Below are 25,026 nucleotides of genomic sequence, written 5' to 3'. Positions count from 1 at the left end.
GGACTGTTCCTTTTCAATATGTTGTCGAAGGCTTTCACGGCTGGAGTTCATTCGCTGTTGCAGATTTTCCGGGCTGTATGGCCGTGGCCTTGGCATTGTAGGACCTGACGTTTTGCCAGTAGCTGTGACTGGCATCCTTAGAGGTATAACACAGAAAGATGGAGTACTCTCTGTGTCAAGGTGAGAAGAAAAATGGTAGGCAGGTACCCCACCTTCCTGGGTAGATACAAATTACCTGCCTACCATTTTTCTTCTCACCTTGACACAGAGAGTACTCCTCCCCATGCTTGCATTGAAACCTGGCCTGGTACCTCTGCAGCTCCTGACACTGAGCCCCTAGCTGGACTTCCACTCAAAGGTCCACAAATCTGGTCACTTCCGCAATCACCTCAAACACCACCACCCCTTCCTCTGGTGAGTGGCCATTCTCTAGCTTCACACTGTGCTTTAGAAGCAGCTCAGCATGGTGCAGTCAGATAAGAGCTTGCCTGACCCTAGCAGGTTTAGTGGAAGGTAGGATTGAGCTGCGGTGGCTCAAGTCGTTAAGACGCTGAACTGCAGGCTGTGGAAGGTCAGTAGTTCAGCAGTTCGAGACCTGAGTGTGCCCCATGATGGAGTGAGCTCCCGTCTCTAGTTCCAGCTCCTGCCAACCTAGCAGTTCGAAAGCAAGAAATTGCAAGTAGATAAATAGGTACCACTTCAGTGGGAAGGTAACAGAGTTCCGTGCGCCTTGGTGTTTAGTCATGCCGGCCACATGACCACGGAAACGTCTTCGGACAGCGCTGGCTCTTTGGCTTTGAAACGGAGATGAGCACCGCACCCCTAGAGTCGGACTCGACTGGCTTTCGAGCAAGGGAACCTTTACCTTTAGGATTGATCTCCAATGTCATGGTGCCCTTCAGGGGCATTCTGCAGTGCAAAGTCAGAGAGCAGACCCTTTAGCTCCCAAGTCCTCTGAGCATTCAGAGGCACTTGGGTCAGTGGTGATAGCAAATAAAGGAGCTGGTGTGGCAGATAACAGGAGAACATGCAGTGATTTGGGAAGTCACTTGTTCATACCTAATTTCAGCCAAAATTCACCAGGTGACCCTAGGAAAGCAGTTCTTAGCCTACCTTACAGTCTATTGGAAGGTTTGCTGCAATGTTGAAAATGAAGCACTTTGAACACTGGACTATTTTAACCACCCATCTTCATAATTTAGTATCTTACTGCTGCTCTGTATTCGCTTCGACTTGTTTCAATGTATTAAATGTCATTGGAAACGGCCTTAAAAGTCAGTTCGACTGAGAGACCGTCATATAAATATTTGAATAATTAAAAAGCCCGTCAAGGGGAGGGCAGGATATAAATCCAAATAAATAAATAAAAAATAAATGCGCGCACAAAAAGCTAAGTACAAGTGCACAAAGAGCTACGTACAAGCACGCATAGAAAGTAGAGTGCTGGACTAGTAACGGGGAGACCCGGGTTCCAATCCAGCCAAGAAGTTCACAGGACCCTGGGCCAATTGCTGCCTCTCAGCTTAATCTGCCTCACAGGGTCGTTGTGCAGATAAAACGGAGGAGAGGGCCGTCACACTTGCCACACTGAGGTTGTTGGTGCAAGGGTACAGTCACAATTTGACAGGCTGACAGAGCGTCTGGCTACTATGGTCACTGCATCTCCTTGCCCCAGACCTTTCTGGTGAAAGAAGGCAGGCCGACAGCTCTGCATCTCAGGAGGAAAAGGAAGAGGTTTTAACAAAACCCGTGTGAAGATATTAAACGGGCAGAGAGAGACAGACACGATATGGCACCGCTAACAACCGGGGATTACGCCCAGAGCCTTGTCAAAACACAGCTCGCTGGCAGCCGAGTCGTCCACTTAGTGAACAAACAAGGAGGAGCAGACGATTCAATATCATTATGCCGGTTCCATTCCAAAAACTAATTTTTTTCCCCTAAAAGGTACAACTCGCATCTCTCAAAAGCACTTACCGTATTAATGAGAGAGGCAAAGGCACATCGTAAAAAATCTCAACTGCTAGTTTTATGCCAGAAAGAGAGAGCGGGAGTCAAGCAGTTACTTGGGTTCCAGGAATCGCAGAGCCATTTCCCACACGGGGGTTATGAGTCAGATTATAAAGCACGGAAGAGCAAAGTGCCCCCCCCCCCCCCCCAACACATCCTTTGCCCTGGAGACCTACCCAGGTTACTGCAGAACTCCCCCACCATGCCATCCGGATTGGCCGTGGGAATCTGGGTGAGTCCAGTCAGGATGAGAACGTCGCTGTTTTTAAGAGAAGCCTGGTCCATGGGCTGAAAGGCAAGGGGTGGAAAAACAAGTTCCTTTAGATTAACAGGTTGGGCCCATCGCGGTTAAGAGATCACTGCCTCTCCTAGGTCTCTCCACTACAGCCACTTAAACAGACCTTACAGTGGCTTTGGATGGTAATAGCAGCCCATCCGGCTGACGGTTACACCAGGCAGGACTGCTTGGCATGTCCACTCCCTTCTTGAGGAACATCATCAGCAGTATGGCTAATGCTGACTTCAGTTAAAGTAGGCAGAGCTCAGGAAACAGTGCGGCATGGTAGTTAGAATGCAGGCAAGGAACTAGAGGAGCTGGGTTCAGATGAAGAGGAAAAGAGAACAGATTGGATTTATACCCTGCCCTTCACTACTTGAAGGCGTTTCAGAGCAGATTACAATCTTCTTTTCCTTCCCCTCCCCACAACAGACACCCTGTGAGGAAGGTGGGGCTGAGAGAGCTCTTTTGAGAACTGCTCTTTCCAGGATAGCTCTGAGAGAACTTGTGACTGACCCAAGGTCATGCCAACTGGCTGCATGTGGAGGAGTGGGGAATCAAACCCAGTTCTCCCAAATTAGAGTCTGCGCTCCTAACCACTATACCAAACTGGCTCCCTTCTCTGCAGTGAAGACAGGACCAGGCACTATATCTCATCCTAGACTATGTCACAATGTTGTTGTGAGGACAAAATGGGTGTGGGGGGCGGGGAGAACCATGTATACTTCTCTGAGTTCCCTGGAGGAAGGCTGGGATAAAAATCCCCAAACATCAACACATGAAGCTGCCTTATACTGAGTCAGTCCATTGGTTTATCAAGGTCAATGTTGTCCACTCTGGCTGGAATTGGCTCTCCAGAGTTGCAGGCAAAGGTCTTTCCCATCACCTACTTCCTGATCAATTCGACTGGAGACATTATGGATTGAAATAGGGACCCTCCACATGCAAAGCAGATGTTCCACCACTGAGCCATGACCCAGCCCCATGGAACTGGGCACCTGACGGACCTTTGGTCTGATTCAGCATGGCTCTTTTTATGTACCAGTGTTTGCACTAGAATTAATTATCATATGGCAGTGTGTAGTACAGCCCAGAGATCCTAAGATTGTCTGCCGGCCAGACGTTCTAGCTCTTTTAGAGTTATGCACCACTAGGTGGTGAGCTAGACTTGTTTTTAAGGCAAGAGATGTTTCAGAGGTGGTTTCCTTTGCCTGCCTCTGCGTCATGCCCCTGGTATTCCTTGGAGGTCATCCATCCAAATACTAGCCAGAGCTGACCCTGCTTAGCTTCCGAAATCTGATGAGATCAGGACAGCCTGGGCTATCCAGGTCAGGGCACTAGAGCAATTAGAAGACATGAAGCTGTTTTATGCTAAGGCAGATCATTGGTCTATCAAGATCAGAATTGTCTACTCTGACTGGCAGCATCTCATCAGGGTGTCAGGTAGAGGTCTTTCACATCAACTGCTGCCTGATCTTTTCTAACTAGGGATGCCAGGGACTGAAGCTCAGACCTTCCGTATGCAAAGCCTTATCACTTAGCCAAGACTATATTCAGCAGTATTCTGTCTCTGTACACTGAGATTTTACTTTGCTACCCTGTCTAGTAGCTGTTGACTGAGCTACCCTCAGTCACTTAATTTTTTTTTAAGGAGTTCTGTGTCATTCTCTGCTTCTATCCCAGCAGCAAACTTTTAACACAAGGCCAGGGTGAGGAGCCTGCGTGGCACAGAGGGCAGAAAAAGCCCCTTAAAGACGGTTTCACACCAAGAAGAAGAAAATGAAATGCTTCTCACATGAAAACGACCATTGGTTACTCACCGTGAGGGGTCCTTCTCCTCTGAGGCTTGGAGGACATCTTGTGGGTGATTCCCAACCATCTCTTAGGGAGGCAGGAACTTCAAACTGTTTCCTGTTTCCTGTGTTGGGAGTCACCCTCAGCTCAGTTTTGTGACTCCAAAAGCAATATGAGAAGCTAAATAGTGAGAAAAAACTCAAGCAACAGCATCAACAAACATAAACTGCAGAGGAACGTGTAAAACTCAGGTAACAGAAGAAACATATATACATCAGAAGAACCGAGAAGACGACCCGGGAGGGCCAAGATGTCCTCCAAGCCTCAGAGGAGAAGGACCCCTCACGGTGAGTAACCAATGGTCGTTCTCCCTCTGAGGTGGAGGCCATCTTGTGGGACCTCCCCGAGCAGTGTCCCTAAATTTGGGAGGGAGGGTCGTCATGAAGAGACAGGATAGATTGTAGCACCCGTCTCCCAAAGGCCGCATCGGCAGAGTCAAACACATTAATTTTGTAATGCCTAATAAAGGTCGACAAAGTGGACCAAGTAGCAGCCCTACAAACCTCCTCAACTGAGGCTCTGTTGCAAAACGCGGCGTTAGTCGCTGCGCTTCGAAGGGAATGGGCGGTGATCCCTACTGGCACCTTCTGGTTAAGACTCTTGTAAGCCTCCGCTATGCAAGACCGAATTGTGGTACTAATTGCTGAGTTAGACATCTTTGTGCCAGTGTGTGGTGGAGAAATGTTAACGAACAAAGTCTCTGTTTTCCTGAACGTGGCTGTTCTAATGAGATAACACTTGAGCGTTCTCCTGACGTCCAACGTGTGCCAGATCCTCTCCCTCGGGTGCGATGGATTAGGACAAAAGGACGGAAGGCAAATTTCTTGAGTTCTATGGAACTTCGAAGAAACTTTTGGACGGAAGGTGGGATCCGTCCTTAAAACCACCTTATCTTTATGAAAGACACACAAATCCTTTCGAATGGACAAGGCGCCCAGTTCCGAGATCCGTCTTGCAGAAGTGATGGCCACCAGAAATAAAGATTTCATGCGTAGAAATTTGAGTGGAATACTTCGAATTGGTTCAAAGGGGTGTTTGGTAAGTGCTGTAAGTACCGTGTTGAGTCTCCAGGTTGGAAACCTGTGAGCCTGTGGTGGATCTCTCGCGGTCGCGCCTCGGAGGAAACGTATGATATGAGGATGTCTAGACACTGGAAAACCTTGAGAGTGTGGAAGTACAGAGGCTAACGCTGCCATCTGCCGCTTGAGGGTGGATGCTTTAAGGCCACTATTCCTCCCATCCTGAAGGAAATCTAAAAGCGAAGCGATGGCTGGACGCAGGGGGTCGACCTTCTTGCGAAGAGCCCAGCGGACAAAAGCTTTCCAGGTAAAATTATATATTCGCGAAGTAGACGGTCTCCTGGATGCCATCATGGTATCAATCACTGACTCCGCATAACCTAACCTGGAAAACCTGGACCTCTCAACTTCCAGGCGGTCAAATGGAACCAGCCCGGATCCGGGTGACGAATCGGGCCCTGTAGCAACAGATCGTCTGATACCGGCAGAGTGATGGGAGGAGACACCGACATCTCCCTGAGTGCCGTAAACCACGGCCGACGTGGCCAATACGGAGCTATAAGTATCACCTCCGCCTGCAGGAGTCGTATTTTTTGAAGAAGTCTGGGTAAGACCGGTAGTGGAGGAAAGGCATATAGAAGTCCTTGAGGCCAAGGAGAAAGAAGAGCATCCGTCTCTTCCGCCATCGGGTGGAAATACCTGGTGTAGAAGCGTGGAAGTTTGGAGTTGATGTGAGAGGCAAACAGATCCACTTGCGGCATTCCCCACTCGGCCGTTATCACCTGGAAGGCCTTCTCGTGCAGCGACCATTCTCCTTCCTGCAGTACCTGGCGACTCAGCCAATCTGCTTGAAGATTGACTACTCCTTGTACATGCTCCGCCTTTAGAGATGTCAGATTGACTTCTGCCCAATTCAGAAGAAGAGTCGCCTCCCTGTGAAGAGAACGGGATTTCGATCCCCCCTGTTTGTTTATATAAGCCTTTGCGGCTATGTTGTCCGTACGAATTAAAATATGGAGATCTTTGATGAGAGGAGCAAACTGAAGAAGAGCTAGTCGTATGGCTCTCAACTCCAACAGGTTGATCGGCATGTGTTGTTCCACTTCCGACCAAGTCCCTTGTATCGGTATGTTGTGCAACGTGGCTCCCCAGCCCGTGAGGCTTGCGTCCGTAAATATTTGGGTTCTCTCCGGAATCCAGAAGGTCTTGCCTTGTGTAGTATTGCGGGACACTGTCCACCATTTCAAACTGGACTTCACTTGAAGTGGCACCTTCAGGGACAGATCCATCCTGGCAGCAACTGAGCGTTGGTATGGGCGTAGAAACATCTGTAGCTGTCTTGAATGAAGACATCCCCAATGCAGGGAGTCGAACGTTACCACCATCAACCCCATCATTTTCGTCAGAGAGGACAGTGATGATGTTCGCGCCTGTATGATTTGTTTGGCCAAATTCCGTATCTTTTCGGCTTTCCCCTGAGGAAGGAACAATTTTGTCTTCTTGGTGTCTATCACCATACCCAGGTGTTCCAAACGTTGGGTAGGCATTAAGGAACTTTTTTGGAAATTTATTAGAAAGCCGAAATGTTGAAGGCAACGTACCGTCGTTTCCACGTCCCTCAGCGCTTGCGGTCTCGATGGGGAGCGGACGAGCACGTCGTCGAGGTAGGGATGAATATGAATTCCTTGTTCTCGAAGACATACAATCACGTGGACGAGAATTTTGGTAAATACTCTGGGGGCTGATGCTAGGCCGAATGGAAGAGCCCGAAACTGAAAGTGGTCTTTTCCCACGGAAAAGCGGAGGAACTGGCGATGGCGAGGAAACATGGGGACATGAAGATATGCTTCCGTTAGATCTATAGAAGAAAGAAATTCTTGTGGTCTCAAAGATTCCGCGATGGAGCGCAGGGTTTCCATGCGGAAATGTTTTGGTTTTACAAATTTGTTTAAGAATTTCAAATCTAGAATAGATCTCCAGTCCCCGTTTTTCTTCGGGACTGTGAAAAAGATGGAGTATATCCCGTCCCCGCTCTCGGCCTGTGGAACCGGTTCTATTGCCTGTATACGAAGCAGATGAGCGATGGCCGCCTCCGTTCTTTGACGTTTTGAAGGATTTCTGTGGCTGGGAGACATCAGAAAACGCTGAGGCGGTCGGGACAGAAATTCTATTTTGTATCCTTCCAGAACAAGTTCCCTTGTCCAGGAATCCGGGTGGGAGTTGATCCACTCTTGACTGAAGAGTAGAAGGCGTCCTCCCACCGGTGGCGTTGGGTAGTCACGCCTTGGGATTTTTTGGATCGGTGTCCCCTCTGTCCTTTCTATTGCCGTAGGATCTTGGAAATCTGTTGTTGAAGCCTCCGCGCCGAAAGGACTGTTTGGTGCCCCATGACGGACGTCGATTGTCCTGTCTAAACTTGGTCGCGGAGGGAAATGGACGGGACGGAACGGAGGCGGTTGCCGAGGTAGAGGGAAAGGAGGATTGCCTCTTATCCCCGATGCGGACAAATTTTGGTAGAGATTTCTTTTTATCTCTTGACTCAACTAATATTCTCTCTAGAGAGTCCCCAAATAATTTGTTTCCCTGAAAAGGATAGCCGGACACAATGGTTTTAGATTGAAAGTCAGCCTGCCAGGTTCTCAGCCACACCAGACGCCTGGCAACCGCAGAAGACGCCATGGCCCTAGAGGAGAGTACCATGGTGTCGAGGGTGGCATCAGCTGTAAAAGAAAGAGCTTTCAAAATTCTGTTAGCACCTTCTAATAAGCGCGTATTATTTTCGGGTAACATTTGAATGAGCTTCCTCATCCAGACTATGGAGGCTCTGGACACAGTAGATGCAGCGGCAGACACCTTAATTGCCATAGATGAAGCCTCATGAGAACTCTTGAGGGTAGTATCTGACCTCTTGTCCATACTATTCCTTAGGCTGCCATGACCATCCTCTGAAAGCAGACCTGAGGATTGAAGAGCTGCTACTGGGGCATCTACAGCAGGGATCTGTAAGACATCTGAAGCAGATGAGGTTATTGGGTACAATTTCTTTAACAACCCGGGGGTATGTTTGTTAGAAAACGGTTTTTCCCATTCAGCCTTAACTTTGCGCATGTAAAAATCCGGAAAGGGAAAAGCCCTTTCAGACAGATCATCCGGAGGAAAAAATTCATCCGTAATTTCAGACCCTTCATACAGTTCTGCCTCCTCAGAACTTTTGAGTTTGGATTTTTGTAAATTTTGAATTTTAAGGGCTGAGACTGTCTTAGACAGTAGGTAATGGAGGTCCTCAGGTTTAAAAAATCTAAAGGACTGTTGTGGAGGAGCGGGGATGGCAACCTCCTCTTCAGCGTTAGAACTAAACTCCCCCTCCTCTCTCTCACTGGAGGCATTAGAACTGTTCTCTCCCTCCCCCTGAGTAACTGCAGGGTGGGTACGTTTAGGGAAGACCTTTTTTGCAGCCTTGGTGGGCCATTTCTTTTTGCTCTTGCTTGGGGGAGGAGAGGGGGAAGACGACGGAGATCGTGACCTGCTAGATCGTCCTCCCGAATTACAGAAACGGGCGATCTCCTGTCTCATAGCTCTCCTAAAGAAGTACATAACCCTAGTGGATAAGGGAGCAGACGTGTCGTCACATTCGTTACCTCCTCGGGTGGCTCCTTCCCCTCCTCCGTCAATCTCCCGGGCAGCCTCAATTTGAGTGCTCGCTGCTTGGTCGGATCCGCTTAGACCAATAGTCTCGGATCGCCCCCCGCCCTGCAAAGGGCTGCATCGCTCGTTATTAGCATCTAAAATGGCCGCCGCCATCTCTGAGGACTCCAAGAGCGAATGGGAGCTTTTGGCGCGTTTAGCCGCGCCGTGCGATTCTGCCGCCCGATCCTTGCCGTCCGGCGCTCTTTTTCGGCCAGCGCGGCTTTCCTCTCTTTCGATTTCCCCCGAAGAGAGAAATCCATCGGTTTCTCCCCTGCGTGCCATAGCCGCCTTGGGAGAGGAGTCTTACGAAGCAAGCTAAAGAAGGGAGGGGGGGGAGAGAGGAGCTAGATCGACAGAAGAGGCTTTTTTTTTTTTTTTGAATCTAACAAGCAGGCAAGGTGAAAGAAAGACTTGAAGAAGAAACAGGAATCTTGAAGTGAGGTAACAGATAAAAGATTGAATAGTGCAGGCGAAGCCTAAATTAGTCAATGCTCTCCCTACTGAGGCAGGAAGAAAACTGAGCTGAGGGTGACTCCCAACACAGGAAACAGGAAACAGTTTGAAGTTCCTGCCTCCCTAAGAGATGGTTGGGAATCACCCACAAGATGGCCTCCACCTCAGAGGGAGAATGCCAATAAAGTAGTAAAAATAATATCGAATCTGCCTGTGAAAAATCTATGTAATGATCATGCGCTATCTGATTGCCATAATTTCATCTTTCACAGAGTGGAGAGGGCTGGCATTGATTCTCAGGGCCGCCCTACAGGAGATACTCTGAAAGACTTCTTGATGAGCCCTCTGAACTGTCTCCTGCTGCCCCTCCTGCAACGACCCATTCAAAAATTTGCCTTCTCTGCCAAGGGTCGATTTTTATAAATTACTGGTGTTCCAGGGCATCGGGGCAAAGTATCATTATAGAAACTGTTACTGGAACTTCCTGTTCAACATAATAAAAAGGCATATATGAGCTTCAGTTTCTTTCTGAACACAAAACACGAAGAGTCTCCTTTGATCAGGACACAGGTACTTCCAGGCAAGCATCCCATTTTTCAGTGGAGGCTAGCCAGATGCTTCAGAAAGGCCACAAATAAGGCACGAAGGCAACAACTCTCTTCTGCTATTTGTCCCCCAGCAAACAGTCAGAGGCAGGGTTCCCTCTAAGCTGAGTTAGTGTGAGCTAGCTCACAGTTTTTTAGCCTCCGGCTCACACATTATTGCCTTAGCTCAGGAAGGATGGCTCCAGAGGAAACTTATTTATGCAGTAGCCAAATTGCTTACTCACAACTTTAATGCCAGTAGCTCACAAAGCAGAATTTTTGCTCACAAGACTCCACAGCTTAGAGAGAGCATTGGTCAGAGGTACATTGCTTCTAAACATGGAGGTTCTATTCAGCTATCATGGCTAGTGGCTGTTGATAAGCACATCCTCCACAAATTCATCTAATCAACGTTTAAAGCTATCTAAGTCAATGCCCAAAAAATCCTGTGGCACATCTGGGGATGCTCACAGAACCCAGGTATTTAAAAACCAGGCTAGCGTAGCAGACAAGAGAGCTCTCTATCATCTGCACCTGGTTCCCTGACTCTGGCTACACAGATCCATGCTTTTCTAACCTCATGGCTGGATTACAGTAATATGCTCTGTGTTGGGCTGCCCTTGAAGACGATCCAAAAACTGTAGCTGGTTCCGAATGTGGCAGACTAATTACTGTCAGGGGCTAGCTGACGGGAACATATTTCACCTGTCTTAAAAACAACTATGCTGGCTGCCAGTACATTTCCAAGCCCAATTCAAGGTGCTGGTGATGAACCTTAAAGCCCTCCATGGCCTAGGACAGTGATGGCGAACCGAGTGCCCAAACTGCGACCCAAAACCCACTTATTTATCGCAAAGTGTCAACACGGCAATTTAACCTGAATACGGAGGTTTTGCTTTAGAAAAAACAACCCATACATTAACTTAAGATGATCCAAACAAAGTAAGGAAAGCAATCCCAAATGTTTTCATTTACTTAAAATTATTTGGCAGAGCATTCGACACTTTAATGATGGTCTGGGCCTGGCTGGGGCGATGGCATGCGTGCCCAGAGAGGGCTCTGAGTGCCACCTCTCGCACCCGTGCCTTAGGTTCGCCACCACTGGCCTAGGACATATCAAAGGGACCATTCCCTTTCACATTTCCCTATGTGCCAAATAGGGAAATCAGAGTGCCCCCTAGTGGCTGTTCCCCCACATAAGGAGGCCTTCCTCCTGGCATCAACCAGAACTTGTGTTTACACCTTTGTAGATCTTACTCTGTGGAACTGGGTTCCCTGGGGTATTGAGGGAGTACAGTCATTAGAAATCGTCAGCAGGTACTGCAAGGCCATTTTAAGGCCAGGACTTGTAACAGGGTATAGACTGTACGTGGCTACCTTGGGTTCTATTCTATTGGTTTTAAATTGTAGTGTTTTAACTGTGACTTGTAAGCCACCTCAAGCCATAAGGAAAGGTGGGATATAAATATTTTTATTAATTACAAGTTGTGTGAAAAGGTCTCTCATTTATTTATCTGAAATCAATTTCCTGGGTGACCCTGTTCCCCTGATGGTCCATTAAGCATGAAACGGACATCCCCCTGTGCATTTTCTCTACCCATGAGGGGACGGGAGAAATCAAAGCAGCAGAAAGTTATTCCCAAGATGCTCTTCAATGGATACCTGATTCCCTCCGTACCGGCAGACCTGTCATTGTCCAAAAACCTATTCAGAACAACTCCAGTGATTCCCAGACCCATCAAAGTTTGGCTCAGTGACATCAACATGGAGACAGAGCTTGGCTTTGTGATGTTGCCTATGTGATCCCTGACTGGCTGGGATAGCCTTGGGAAGAAGCTTTTTAAAAAACTCAACAGGTGTCCAAGCTGAGGTGGGAGAAGCAGCATCTTCAAACAGGCAGAAAACAGCATGCAAAAAAGGTTGATGGGGAGAAGAGGGTGGGGGGACAGAAAACTCCCTTCCCCTGGCAGTGTTTCATCTTTCAAATATTCAAATACACACACACACACACACACACACACACACACACACACACACACACACACGGATCTTGTGAGAATTAATTTACTGGAAATTACATCTCTAGCACTATTGAGGGGTTTGCCCTCAGATGAGTAGGGTGGAAGAGTTGGCAGCCCGTTAAGCCATCATTCCTTCAAGGGAAGATAATTCAAAATAGTCATAGAGATGCTGCCTGGAAGCTGTCTTCAAGGATTATATAGTGAAATATCCTGCATTTAATTTTTCAAAAAGATGGAGTGGGATGGGGAGAGGTAGAGTATCTCTGGGGCTTCAAAACCCTAGCAGGAAACTTTATATTTGGCATTTTGTTAATGATAATATTGAGCATCTGTTTTTGCAAACTACAAGCCTCTGGCCAAGGCCTGTCTTTTTAAAAAAACCTTTTATGAAGTTTTTTTGAAATACTGCATAGGTAGTATATATTACAGCACTTAAGAGAGTTCATGATTATTATTGTGGTACTCTTTAAAATGATGATCGGTATTCTCCTTCTTGTATTGCGTTTGGAAAAGGCTCAGAGAGTGGGGCTTGACTAAGGCTACTTTGTCAATTCATGGCCAAGGTTCAAACTTTGTAATGACCGCTCTGCTATGCTATTTAAGAACATTGAAGAAGCCATGCTGGATCATTCACTCCAACACTGTATGTCACACAGTGGCCTAAACCCAGGTGCCATCAGGAGGTCCAAGAGTGGCCTGGGGCTCTGGATAGAACATAGACAAAAGAAGCTCTCATGTATTTGCTGATAAGAAGGCTCTAATTCATAACTTGCTGTCCCGCTCTCATCTAAACACACGAAACTGTATTATATCAAATCAGACTACTGGTCTATCAAAGTCCGTATTGTCTACTCTGGCTGGTAGTGCCTCTCCAGGGTCTCAGGCAGAGATCTGGGATTGAACCTGGGACCTTCTGCATGCCAAGCAGATGTTCCATCATTGAGCCACAGCCCAGTGGCCCCTGGCTGATATCTCTGTACAAAAAAAGGACTATCCTGCCTGGAGACTCTCCCGACCTGTAACATCCATCGAGGGGGAACCAGAAAGGTTGCAGAATTCTGCAGATTTCTGCAGTCAAGGCAATTTTAAGCACATGCAGGTTGGGTTCCCCATTATGTGCTTGGAGGATGGCCCAGTGAAGGAAAGAGTACTGGGAATGGCAGCCTGTGTACAGTTTAAATCACAAACTTTTTGCTTTATTTAAAACATTTCTATGAAGCCTTTCCACCCAAATAGGGTTTCCCAAGGCTAGCTTTTGGGAAAGAATTTCACACCTGATTGAGAGTCAAAGCCTCCAGGTTCTGCAAAGGTTTGGTACCTGTGGATGCGTAGTAAGGAGCGAGGATCCCGAGACATAGGAAACCTTCTCGTAATGCGACTGGATGATCCAATTGGAACTGCCGAGGACATATCCGGAACTGAGAGGAGACACTTGTACAGCACCAAAAAGCTCCTGGCAGAGGCATTAGGAGAGAGAAGAAAAAGAAAACCCTATGAACGGAAAATACTTCCTCTCCTCCAGTGAATTATTCTAACAGTGGTATTATTATTTTTTTGGTATTTTTTGCATTTGTGTGTGTGTGTGTGTGTGTGTGTGTGTGCGCCCATGCCTGTAAGTCATGGCAACCTCTGGTGACTCCCACTGGGGCACGGAGGATGTTCAGAGAAGTGGCTAGATAGCCTGCCTCTGCCTCCCAGCCCTGGTATTCTTTGGAGGTCTCCCATCCAAATACTTGCCAGGGTTGGCCCTGCTTAGCTTCCAAGATCTGATGAGACTGGGTTTGCCTAGGCTATCCAGGTCACGTCTTTGTGTGTGTGTGTGTGTGTGTGTACGTGTGTGCCTAGGCATCATGATTAACTTCTGGCGACCCCTAGTAGGGCTTGGACCATCAGAGAAGTGGCTTGCTATTGCTTGTCTCTGCTTCCTGGCCCTGGTATTCCTTGCAGGTCGCCCTTCCAAGTAGTTGCCAGGGTCAGCCCTGCTTAGCTTCCGAGATCTGACAAGATCAGACTTGCCTGGGCTATCCGGGTCAGGGCTAGTGGCACTATTTTCTGAAAGCTATATGGGAACTTCAACATTCAGAGGAAGTGTATCTGTGAATTATAGATGCCAGAAACAAAGTACAAGGAAGAGCTGTTGCCTTTGTGCTCTTGTCAGATTCCAGTACACAGAAAACAGGCCAGGGATGGAAACAGAATACTGGGCAAGATGGATTTTTGGTTTAAGCCACTTTCGTTTTTGTGCTAGCAATTGTATTTAAAGCTGCTTCCGCTATCTACAGCTAGCTCATTGCTCCAAAAAGAAATGAAGAGGCTGATCTGGACTGCTCCTAGATAAATCTAGATTTTTTAAAATAATTATTTTATTTCGGACACTCACTATTTTCTGGGAGTACCCAACCAGCTGGATCTTGCTGAGCGCTGAGTTCACTTCCTGCATGCTGTAGCACCTCCTCCACGTTGCCACTTCAATGGCATCTTTTAACGGGACAGGCAGCAGCCTGGAGAGAGTAGATCAGATTAGGGTTATACTGGCAGACCAAAAGGCCAAACTTATCAAACTTTAGAGGGCGTGGATGATCAGGGAGAACGAACAGTGGAAAACGCAGCATTGAAAATCAACCGATGATCTCTCAGGCTCAATTCATGCATTAATGGCAGGAGTGTGGAAATGGCATCCTTGTGGCTCTTTCATCCCATGTGTCTCCAGCAACATCCTGGAGCAGGTACAGCACAGGAACTAAAAAACTATGGCTTGGATCCTAAGCAGCGCAAGCGTAGGAGCGCTAGAGGAAGGGAGCTTTCCCTCCTGGATCACCTTCCTTCCCTTCCAGTTTGGTGTAGTGGTTAAGTGCGCGGACTCTAATCTGGGAGAACCGGGTTTGATTCCCCACTCCTCCACTTTCACCTGGCTGGATGACCTTGGGCAAGCCATAGGTCTGGCACAGCTGTCCTTGAAAAAGGGCAGTTTCTGTCAAGAGCTCTCTCAGCCCCACCTACCTCACAGGGTTCTGTTGTGGGGAGGGGAAGGGAAAGGAGTTTGTAAGCCGCTCTGAGACATCTTTGGGTAGTGAAGGGCAGAGTATAAATCCAATCTCCTCCTCCTCCTCTTCCACTGCAGCCTTTTGTACTCCATCGAACTGTGCAGCTATAGTTGGAGACACCCCTAGGAACAATGCCAGGGGCAGAGTAGGGGTCTGCTACTGGGGGGGAGGGGGAATCAGCAGGAGCTTCCCTGCTCTGCAACAGAAAGGCTGTTCCATCAGCAGAACCACTGTCACACCCATGAGGTGGTGCCAAAGGCACACACTGCAAAAGAGATCCGAGGAATTGATTAAATGCCCCGGTGAACCCACAGCACCCAAAAGAGGAGACTACCCAATGAACCTCTGCACACGTTACTGCTCTGCCCTCACTCTTTCTTTTTTTTTTCCAATCAGCCTCTGCTGAGGGTGGGAAGAGATGGACACTCTCTCCCAGGTCTTCCATCTAGTTGCCAGCAAAGAGAAAAAAAACGTGGGGAAGTGGCTCCTACGCCACTCTAATAATGGAAAAATCTTAAGTCTTGGGGGGACAGAGCGTGGCTGTGTGGTATAGTGGTTAACCGTATTTGACTAGGACTACAGAGACCCATTTGGGAATTGCCAATTATTATAACACTTAGTATTTGTATCATGCTCTTGGAGTGTAAAACATTTCTAGGTCCTCAGTGCCTAGTTGGGCATTTAAATCACTGCATCACACTGGTTTGCAACACTGACTGAGTTGCATGATATTTCTGAGAGCGGCACTAAGACCTCTCCGTAATTTCCAATAGCCCATTGCGTTGCACATATTGCAGTGCTTTTTTAAAAAAAAATACAGAAAGTTGGAAAGGGATATCTGAGAAACCATGAATGGCAGCATCACAGGACATAAAATGAATGGCTGTCTCCTGGCAAATAAATCTCCTTCGGTTCTCTGAGTCCAGACAGGAAGCACTGCGAGCTGCCAAAGAGTGGAAGAAGAATACGATTTTTTTTTTGTATATTAAACAGATGCTAAATCAAAAGCTAATTCCAACCCATTTCTAATGATTTATGGAAATCAGTCAAGCTTCCCCGATGGTTCTTTTTTAAAAAGACCCCCTAATTTATGGGTCTCTCTGTTGGGTCAGTGAACCTCCCTTCCATAATTCAAGACACCAAAGAAAACGTTAAGGAATGCTTCTTGCCAAGACTACTGTGGTGCATCTAGTGTGTGGAACTGCCATTCAACGCATGCTGAAATGAAGCAAGCCATGATTTGTCCTCTGTCGGGAAAGAGAGAAAATCCTGCGGGAGCTCGAGGATAAAGAGCTATCACCTCACCTGCCATTTTGTTGCCCGACACTCCAGTCAGAACAGATGCTTTTGGAGCTCTTTCATGGGATTTCATTGTATTTTGACATCATCTGCAAATTTAGCCGCCTTACAGCTCGGTCCCATCTCCAAACTATTTAGAAATTGCTACGTACATCATGTTACGCAGTAACGATCTTGGGGAACCCCATTTTTTATGTCCCTCATTACGAAAAGTGCCCTTTGCTTTCACATCTCTAATCAGCCATCAAACCACAAGAGAACCTGATGCTACCCTCCTGTGAAAGGCAAAGCTACATCTCTGACATCACAGTGACAGGGCAATTGGCCCCCACTGGGTCTCTTCTCAGTTTGTAGCCCTCCTCCAGCCCTGGCACCCACATTCTCAGGCTCTTCCTCCAAGCCCCTTTGCTAAACAGGAGCCATTGCCATTTTCAGCATCCCCCCTGAAAACCACATTTTTTGGGGGGAGGGGAGGATAGAAGAGAAGGGGGGAACACATAAGCCATCAAGGCTCCATTTTATTAATTAAACTCAAAACCAATGGAGTTAGAAGTTGCTCAGCAATTAGCTCAGATTGCATGAAGTAATGGGAGGGGGGGGGGAGAAACGCCATTGTTCAGGTGCACTTAGTACTTTCTCTGCAAACCATTGAGTTTAAAATGCACTGGTGCTTTATATAATGAAGGCAACAGCTCTTGGTGCACGCAGCCTACTCAGGTGGAAAGCGACAGGGCAATCCTTCAGGCTGTCCCGAGAAAGAGAGAGAGCGAGGCGGCGCACAGTCAGTGGCCCGACACAACGGCTGGCATTAACCAAAAATAAAATGGCACAGCCAACATCAGTTCAGTCTTCAGGTGTGTGGATCTCCTTTCAGCATCAGACTTGCTTTTAAAAATAGCCTCCTCCAAAGGGCATGAGTAGTAGCTTCCTGCCGACATGGCACCATCAAGCATAACTGCTATCCATCACACTTTATCCTGCCAGTCATCTAAAGAGCTCAAGGTGGCGTACATGGTGTCCCCCCCCCTTCCAATTTCTCTCTACAACAACCTTGTGGGGGAGGTTAAGCCCAGAGAGAGAGAGAGTGATCAGCTCCCCGCCAAGGTCTCCCAAGGAGTGTTGTGACAGAGTGAGGATCTGAATCCAGGTCCAATCAAACACTCTAACAGCTACCAGCCTGGCTTTCATTTGAGGCTCAGAGGTCCTTCACGGTTACAATGGAAGAGTCAAATAGATAGCTTTACAGGAGGGTTCTTATGACCAACCATGGCACTGCTATTACTAGCTGCGTCATATTCCCAAGCCACTGGCTGTACACATGGAGAGAGGCAAAACCTGATCACAGAATATACTGGGAGTTGACACAAGGCAAGCTCCACGAGCAACAATGGCCTGCGTACTCTTGTTTTCATGTGTGGCAACAGCAACTAGAAGTAACCAGGTAAAGTACTGAGAATCAACCTTCATTCAGAGGAGGGAACATTGTACTGCAGGAATCATGTGAATGCTGAAGGTACAAGCAAGATATTTTAGCCAGTGTCAGTCTCCTACTGGTCTACTATGAGGGACCAGTAGTGGGATGGGAAATGCCTTATAGTCTACACAGCTAACTTTTGCCGTAGACAGCAGTGGGATTCTTCACTGCTTCTCAGGCAAAAAGGCACTCCATGTGGTGATATGCAGGAAGCTGACATGTGGATAAACTCTGAGCTGATTTCTCACTAGTGCTGTGAGCAAATATGTCATAGCACCTTTCAGGCAATAGTGGCTATGGAACCCAACTTTCATTCTTTTGTATGTTTTTAAGGTAAGCAAGTTTTTCGTGCTGAAGGTAGGCTTAGAAGTGTGTCAACAAATGCCTAGCAAAATTGTAGAAGACGGCCAGGCGGTTTTTCCAGTGGAAAGAGGCAGTGGGTCTTGCATGGCTCTTTGAGAGCCAGTTTGGTGTAGTGGTTAGGAGCACAGACTGTCATCCGGGAGAACTGGCTTTGATTCCCCACTCCTCCACATGCAGCTGCTGGGTGACCTTGGGCAAGCCACAGTTCTCTCAGAGCTCTCTCAGCCCCACCTACCTCACAGGATGTCTGTTGTGGGGAGAGGAAGGGAAGGGGATTGTAAGCTGCTCTGAGACTCTGAGTGAAGGGCAGGGTGTAAATCCAGTCTCCTCTTCTTCTCTTCTTTGTCTCCGACCCTTGATTGTTTATTTTCTTTTATTCACTTCATTTATTTCCCACCTTTCTCCCCAATGGGAACCCAGTGCAGCTTACACTGTTCTCCTTCCCTTCATTTTACCCTCACAACAATCCTGCAAAGTAGGTTAGACTGAGACTGTGTGAGTGGCCCCAAGGTCACCGAGTAGGATTCCATCACAGAGTCGGAATTTGAACATGGGTCTCCCAGATCCTCATCAAACACTATAATCACTATGCCATGCTCTCTAGCAAAAAGAGAATTAATTATGATGAGCTAACACATTCAAAAGGCACTCACTTTACACTGAAATGTTAAAAAATTAACCTTTCAAGGAGATGCAGAGGGCAGGGTTGGTGTGGTAGAAGGAACACCAGTAAACATGTATAGTAACATGGAGATCAAAGCATCTCCCATTTCACTGGAGGAGGAATTCCCCCATGCTGAGAAACCATAAAATGGGTATTGTCCTTTTGCAGGTGGTTCCCAAAGAAAGCTACCTCAGGGTGGGTGCAGAGGCTTACCTTTGCACTTCCTTATTCTTCCACAAGGAGGCAGACTGAGACTTCGGCACCCGTTCAATAAAATTCACCAGCTCCTCCATAAGAAGCCTGAGAACAGAAAATAGAAACATCAACAAAACTCCCACAACGACTAAAGGACAAAAGGCAGGTGACTGCAAGGTCACATGAGAAAATATTTGTACATTCAATGAAATCAAGGGGCACTACTTCTCCTGGCTTCTTCCACTTGTGGCTGCAGGTTTATGGAAGGTGTTTTTATTGCTGAATGTCTCCTCTTTATAAGAGACTCCTTGCATACAGAAAACTAGCTTCCCAAGGGGAAAACCAGGCCGAGGCCTTCTTCTCTTGATCTGATTGCTTCCCATGGGCAAGGAATTTCTTTTGTTCCTCCCCAGGGGGGCAAACATTCACCTTCCCCCTGTCCCCCAACTGAAGTAGTTTGTCTTACAGTGGAACAAGATAAACCACTCCCTATTCATTCACAGAGCTTTTGTATTTAGCAGCCCATGTCAGTGAGGTGCAATCAGAGGAGGGTTCCTTTGTGGGCCTTACTCAGGGAAACTTGCACATCGCCTTTTGTGAGCATCCTGTTAACAACCTCACAAAGGTGCAAGGCTGGCTGATCGGTAACATTCGGGAAACAAGGGGTTAAACACACACTTAGAGCCGTTCCAGCTTCTTTGGCTGGCATTCAACTCCTCCTTAAAAGCCCCACAAGAACATTAGAAGCAGCGTGCCTCTTCCCGTGTCGTCCTTTATACCTTTTTCTTCTTCCTTTGGCAGCGGATGGAACATGATTAGATCAATGACGCTAAGAGGATTTTTCTTACCTGCCAATTTGAACAGTCGGCTCCGTGGCGTACACCGTTCCGGTGAATCCGGCATGTTCTGTGATGTAGGGCAAGGCCATCATGCAGTGGTAGTTGGAAATCAGGATCACGTCCACGGTAGACAGATCTATTAGTTCCATCTGCAGATGAGAGAGAAGAGTCTCAGGCACTGTTCTGGGGGAAACAGACTCTACGATTTCTCCACTCTCATGCAACAGAGCCTGGATTGACTATAATGCATAGATGTCACCCCTACACTGCAGCTGATTAGCGCTAGGCAGTTTTCCTGAAAACTTGCCACCTCTTTTTGTGTATTAACTTTACCCCAAGAATGCACACGGGGCTTTACAGAGTAACGTACAAGACTGCTGGCACCCTCTCCAAGAGGGAATTACAAACAAAAATTCAATGCAGGGGGCCGATAGCAGAGGTCAAGAGACCACCTACACTGCTGGTGAGAAAGGTATTTTTATTAATATGGAGCAGCCTTATAATGAACCGAACCACTAGTCTATCAAGGTCATCATTGTCTACTCAGCTGGCATGACCCTGCAGAGTTTCAGGCAGAGGGCTTCCATATTGCCTACTACCTGATCCTTTAAACTAGAGAAGCCAGGGATTCATAGAATCATAGAATGACAGTGCAGGATCAACCTAGACCATCCCTGACAAGTGTTTGTCCAGCTGATGCTTAAAGACTGCCAGCGAGGGGGAGCTCACCACCTCCCTAGGTGCCTGATTCCACTGTTGCACAACTCTTACTGTAAAAAAGCTTTTCCTAATATCCAGCCAGGACCTTCCTGCCATTAATTAAAACACATGATTGCGAGTCCTATCCTCTGCTGCCAACAGGAATAGCTCCCTGCCCTCCTCTAAGGGACAGCCCTTCAAGTACTTATAAAGAGCAATCATGTTCCCCCTCAATCTCTTCTTCTCCAAACTGAACACTCCCAAGACCCTCAGCCTTTCCTCATAGGGCTTGGCCTCCAGGCCCCCAATCATCCTCATCATTTTCCTCTGCACCCACTCCATTCTGTCTGCATCCTCTGTGAAGTGAGGCCTCCAGAACTGCACACAACACTCCAGGTGTGGCCTGACCAATTTGTAACCTGCTACCGTAGCTGGCAGTGGTCCACAAATGTCTGAGTGGATTAATTCCAGGATCTCCGTGGTCGTCTTCTCGGATTGCTTTGGAAATGGAAGCCAGATAGCCTTTCCTTCTAGGCAACAAACACATTTGGGACCTTCTGATGCTCTGCCATTGAACTGCACGCAGCACTATTAGTCCTTCTGCAGGGTGACTTCAGTTTCAACCCACTGATTTCATTAAGCGTAGACTTGAATACCTCTGCAAAGGATTGCCCCATAGGACAAACACTTGTTCTCTGCTGCTCCAGAGGGCAAGATGAGGTCTAATGGCCCCAAGTTATAGCAGGGTAGAACTCAGGTGAACATTTGAAGGAATTTCCTAACGGTAAGAGCTGTTTGACAAGGGCACCAATTATTGAGGAAGGTGTGAGGGACTTTCCATTGCTGGAAGTCTCCCGGCAGAGGCTAGACAGCTGTCTCTTGGGAATGCACCGGTTTGGATTCCCTGCACTGAATGGGGAGGGGGTTGGACAGGATGGCCTATGTGGCCCCTTGTGACTCCATGGTTCTCTGGGCTGGTGCACAGAGAAGCAAGATGCATTGGACTGCACGGAGCTCTTCCATCCCATCACAGGGACCATAATTAGAAATATTTACTGGTAAGCCGTAACACTGGTGATGTCAATCTGGAAACCTTACCAGAAATTTAACCTCTAACTCGGTTATAACAGAGCAGCTAATGGGATTCAATAATCATCAAGCAGGAAAATTATCTGCTGACAAGGCTCAGCCATCGATTGGAAGCTAAAGGCACAGAAACAGGTCAAAAACTTAATGCCCCCAGTGGACGTATGGACAGATGAATTTGGAGCCAAACCACTGGTTCATCTCACCCGATGCCATTATGCTCCGACTCTCTATGAATTTAGGCAGAATGAGGTCTTTCCCGGCACCTGGTATGAAATCATTTTTAATTGGAGACAAACCTGGGACCTCTTGCATGCCAAGTGTGTTCACTGCCAATGGTCAAACTAATTTGGGGAGTATCCAAACGAAGGTCGATGCTAGATTTTGCAAGAAAACGTTTCCAGACAGCAATATGTCTAGGAATGCAGAAGAACACCACGATACTCATTAAAAGTGTGTGTGTTATGTGCCATCTTATAACAACCCTATCAATTAGTGGCCTTGAAAACATCCCAAACGTTAACAGTCTTGCTCAGGTTCTGCAAACTGAAGCCCATGGCTACCTTTATTGAGCCAAGCCATCTCAAGCCTTCACTTTTCCTACTGCCTTCAACTTTTCTTAGCATTATTGTTGTTTCCAGTGAGTCTTGACTTCTCTTGATGTGCTCATCAAAAGAGCTCCCTGAGAAAAGGTGCTCTTGTGCTCCCTTTAACTAATATACTTCAGAAAGTCACTACTACTACATGTAGTAACAGCTAGTAGCACAGACAGCTTTATGTAAGTAAAAAAGGGACTACGCGAATTCATGGAGACAGCTATTTCATCTGCTATCAATCACAAACAAATGGATGCTCCGGGTGCAGGCTCAGGAGGCTGGAAGGGAAAAGCCACAGACCCTGCTCGTGAGCTTCCTGGCGCATCTGGTCGCCTGGGCACAGAATGCTAGACAAGATGGTCCTTCGTCTTACCTGGCCATTAAAATCAAGGGTGGTTTTTGATCCCAATCTTTCCCATCTGCCTTCACTACCTTTTTTAATGCCTCCTTGATGACCCTATTATTTCTCTCGACCAATCCGGAAGCCTCCAGATGGTAGCTGATATGGAATCTTTGCTTTATACCTAACAATTGGCACAGTTCCTGCATTACCTGGCCAATGGCTACCGCAATCTGAATTTAACCCTTTAGGGATCCCAAAGCGAGTGATCACATGGTTCAGTAATTGCTTGGCAGTAGTTCTAGCTGCGTTGTCCTTGGTGGGGAGAGCTTCCACACATTTTGAAAAACTATCCACTAGAACCAAGCAGTACTGATTTCCTATAAAGTCTATCTGAACATCTGACCACACCCCACTTGGTCTTTGGTGTCTTAAGTCCCCTTTCTTAATCTTAGCACAGCGAAGGCAATTATAACACCATTGTTTCACACACACACCCCAGCCTTAACCAGGAAAGTACCGGGAGATTCACTTTGAATAAACACCATCTAGATTTGATGGGAGAGCATCGTGCCAGCAGAAAGATTTCACAACCTAAGGAAAGATTTTACAAAACCACCCTTCACCCCCCCACCCCCCCGTTCTGTTTTAACACAAGAGTCTGACTGAAGAGTTCAACATTATAAATGCTTATATGAGGCTATTCATTATAGACAAGGAGGAACACTATATACTTTACACTCTTAAATATATATACCATATCCTCCGGTATATATAATTCTATTTTGGTCATGGACTCCCCTGAACATTCCAACACGCTCCAAAATCAGTTTGCTCTCTGATCTGTCATTCAGAGGGTCTCCCTATCCACTGGCTGCTTTGCCTGAGTCCTGCCTCCAACATTCTAAACAGTTTGCTCTTCCTCTCCCCCCCACAGCCAGTCAGAACACAGAGGTCATTTGCATATGTGGCCTCACTGGCCTTTCCCTCTAACATTCTAAACAGTTTGCTGTTGATGTTATCAGGTAAAATAAATTTCCCCTTAGTGTCTGTTGGGGGAAACCATGGTTGCAAATCTCCAGGGCTGAAGATCACTCAGAATTATAACTGCTTTCCAGCCCACTCTAGGAGTGGGTACCCATTTATCTACTTGCCTTAAGGGCTTTCGAACCGCTGGGTGGGCAGGAGCTGGGACATGGGCCGGGAGCTCACACTGGTCGTGGTGGGACTCGAACAGCTGTTAAGGCTGTTCGGTGATAGATTACTTTTTGCAGGCTTTAACTGGCTGTGCCACCGCTCCCGGTGTAGATTCTATGGCATTATACCCTGTTGAGGTCCCTCCCCACCCCAAATCCTGCCCTCCCCAGGCTCTACCCCTCAAATCTACAGGTATGTTCCAACCCAGAGTTGGCAACCGTGTAATCGGCTATGGTCCCACTTTCCAGACCCTTGGAACCCAGAAAACATGGCACTGGAGGAGATGCTTTTCTACCTTAACTGTGACTGAACAGCCCCAAAATAACATAAGCCAACCTCCAAGCGGCACCTGGAGATCTCCAGCTATTAAAACTGATGTCCAGATGACCAAGATCAGTTCTCCCGGAGACAATGGCTGCTTTGGGCAGTGGATTCTATGGCATTATACCCTACTGAGGTCCCTAACTACCCCAAATCCTGCCCTCCCCAGGCTCTACCCCTCAAATCTACAGGTATTTCCCAACCCAGAGTTGGCAACCGTGTAATCAGCTATGGAACTACTTTCCAGACCCTTGTAACCCAGAAAACAGGAGGAGGTGCATTTCTACCTTAGCTGCCACTGCATAACACCCCCCTCCCCCTCAAAAAATAAGTCAGAGGTGGAGAGAACCATATCTGTTACCATGAGGCTGTCCTCCCATTCTACCCACTTGGGGCAGCAAAATGACTTGAGACAGCCCTGCCTTATAGCTAAGCAGAAGGAAAGAAACATGGCTTGCCTCCCTCCATTTCCCGCTTCCCTCTGCTGCCCCACCAGCCACAGTTGGGACTCTCATCTGGAGCTGCCTTCTAGATCTCGTTGTATTTCTTCACACAACGGGCATTACTGAGCTCATATACACAGGGCTCATGAGGCCTGTTGGGTTGGATAGTTGAGGGCTGAAGAAGAGGAACTTTGGCCTAGATAAAATATTCCAGAAAAATCAAATGGGGTGCCAGTCATAATTGAATCCAGACAATTACGTACTTCACCCCTAAAAACCCCAAAGGGTCACGATGACATTCTGGCACAGGAGGCCTTATGTAAGGGTACTGACGTGAGAGACCCAGACCATTATTCCACCTTTGAAAAGAAGGGTCAAGATGACATTCTGGCAAATGAAGGGGAAATTTCAAATAGAAAGCCCCGGAAAAAACAAGATATTAATAAATTTTATAATTGATTGGGGAGGAGGAATAAGCGTCTGAAGAGCTGATTGGTGGATGTAGGTGGGTGGATAAACGGCAGAATGATATAAAGGGAGAGAGACGATGCTATGGAGGTA

General features: G+C 47.3%; 1 protein-coding gene across 1 annotated transcript in view; it reads right to left on the bottom strand.

Annotated features, from left to right (window-relative positions):
- The window catches only part of INTS9 (integrator complex subunit 9), a 90,704-nt gene that overhangs the window by 44,104 nt on the left and 21,574 nt on the right, over positions 1–25,026 (bottom strand). Inside the window, exons 5-9 of the mRNA XM_015421721.1 lie at positions 19,793–19,932; positions 18,963–19,049; positions 14,286–14,406; positions 13,224–13,358; positions 2,187–2,298 (exon numbers count right to left, since the gene is read on the bottom strand). Of these exons, the coding sequence (XP_015277207.1) occupies positions 2,187–2,298; positions 13,224–13,358; positions 14,286–14,406; positions 18,963–19,049; positions 19,793–19,932 (595 nt within the window). The remainder of the gene's footprint in view (positions 1–2,186; positions 2,299–13,223; positions 13,359–14,285; positions 14,407–18,962; positions 19,050–19,792; positions 19,933–25,026) is intronic.

This window comes from Gekko japonicus, unplaced genomic scaffold (assembly GCF_001447785.1).
Source record: "Gekko japonicus isolate JY-2015 unplaced genomic scaffold, Gekko_japonicus_V1.1 scaffold7, whole genome shotgun sequence".
NCBI classification, from domain to species: Eukaryota; Metazoa; Chordata; class Lepidosauria; order Squamata; family Gekkonidae; genus Gekko; species Gekko japonicus.
Note: the sequence above shows the minus strand (reverse complement) of the source record. Positions and strands in the feature narration are given on the sequence as shown.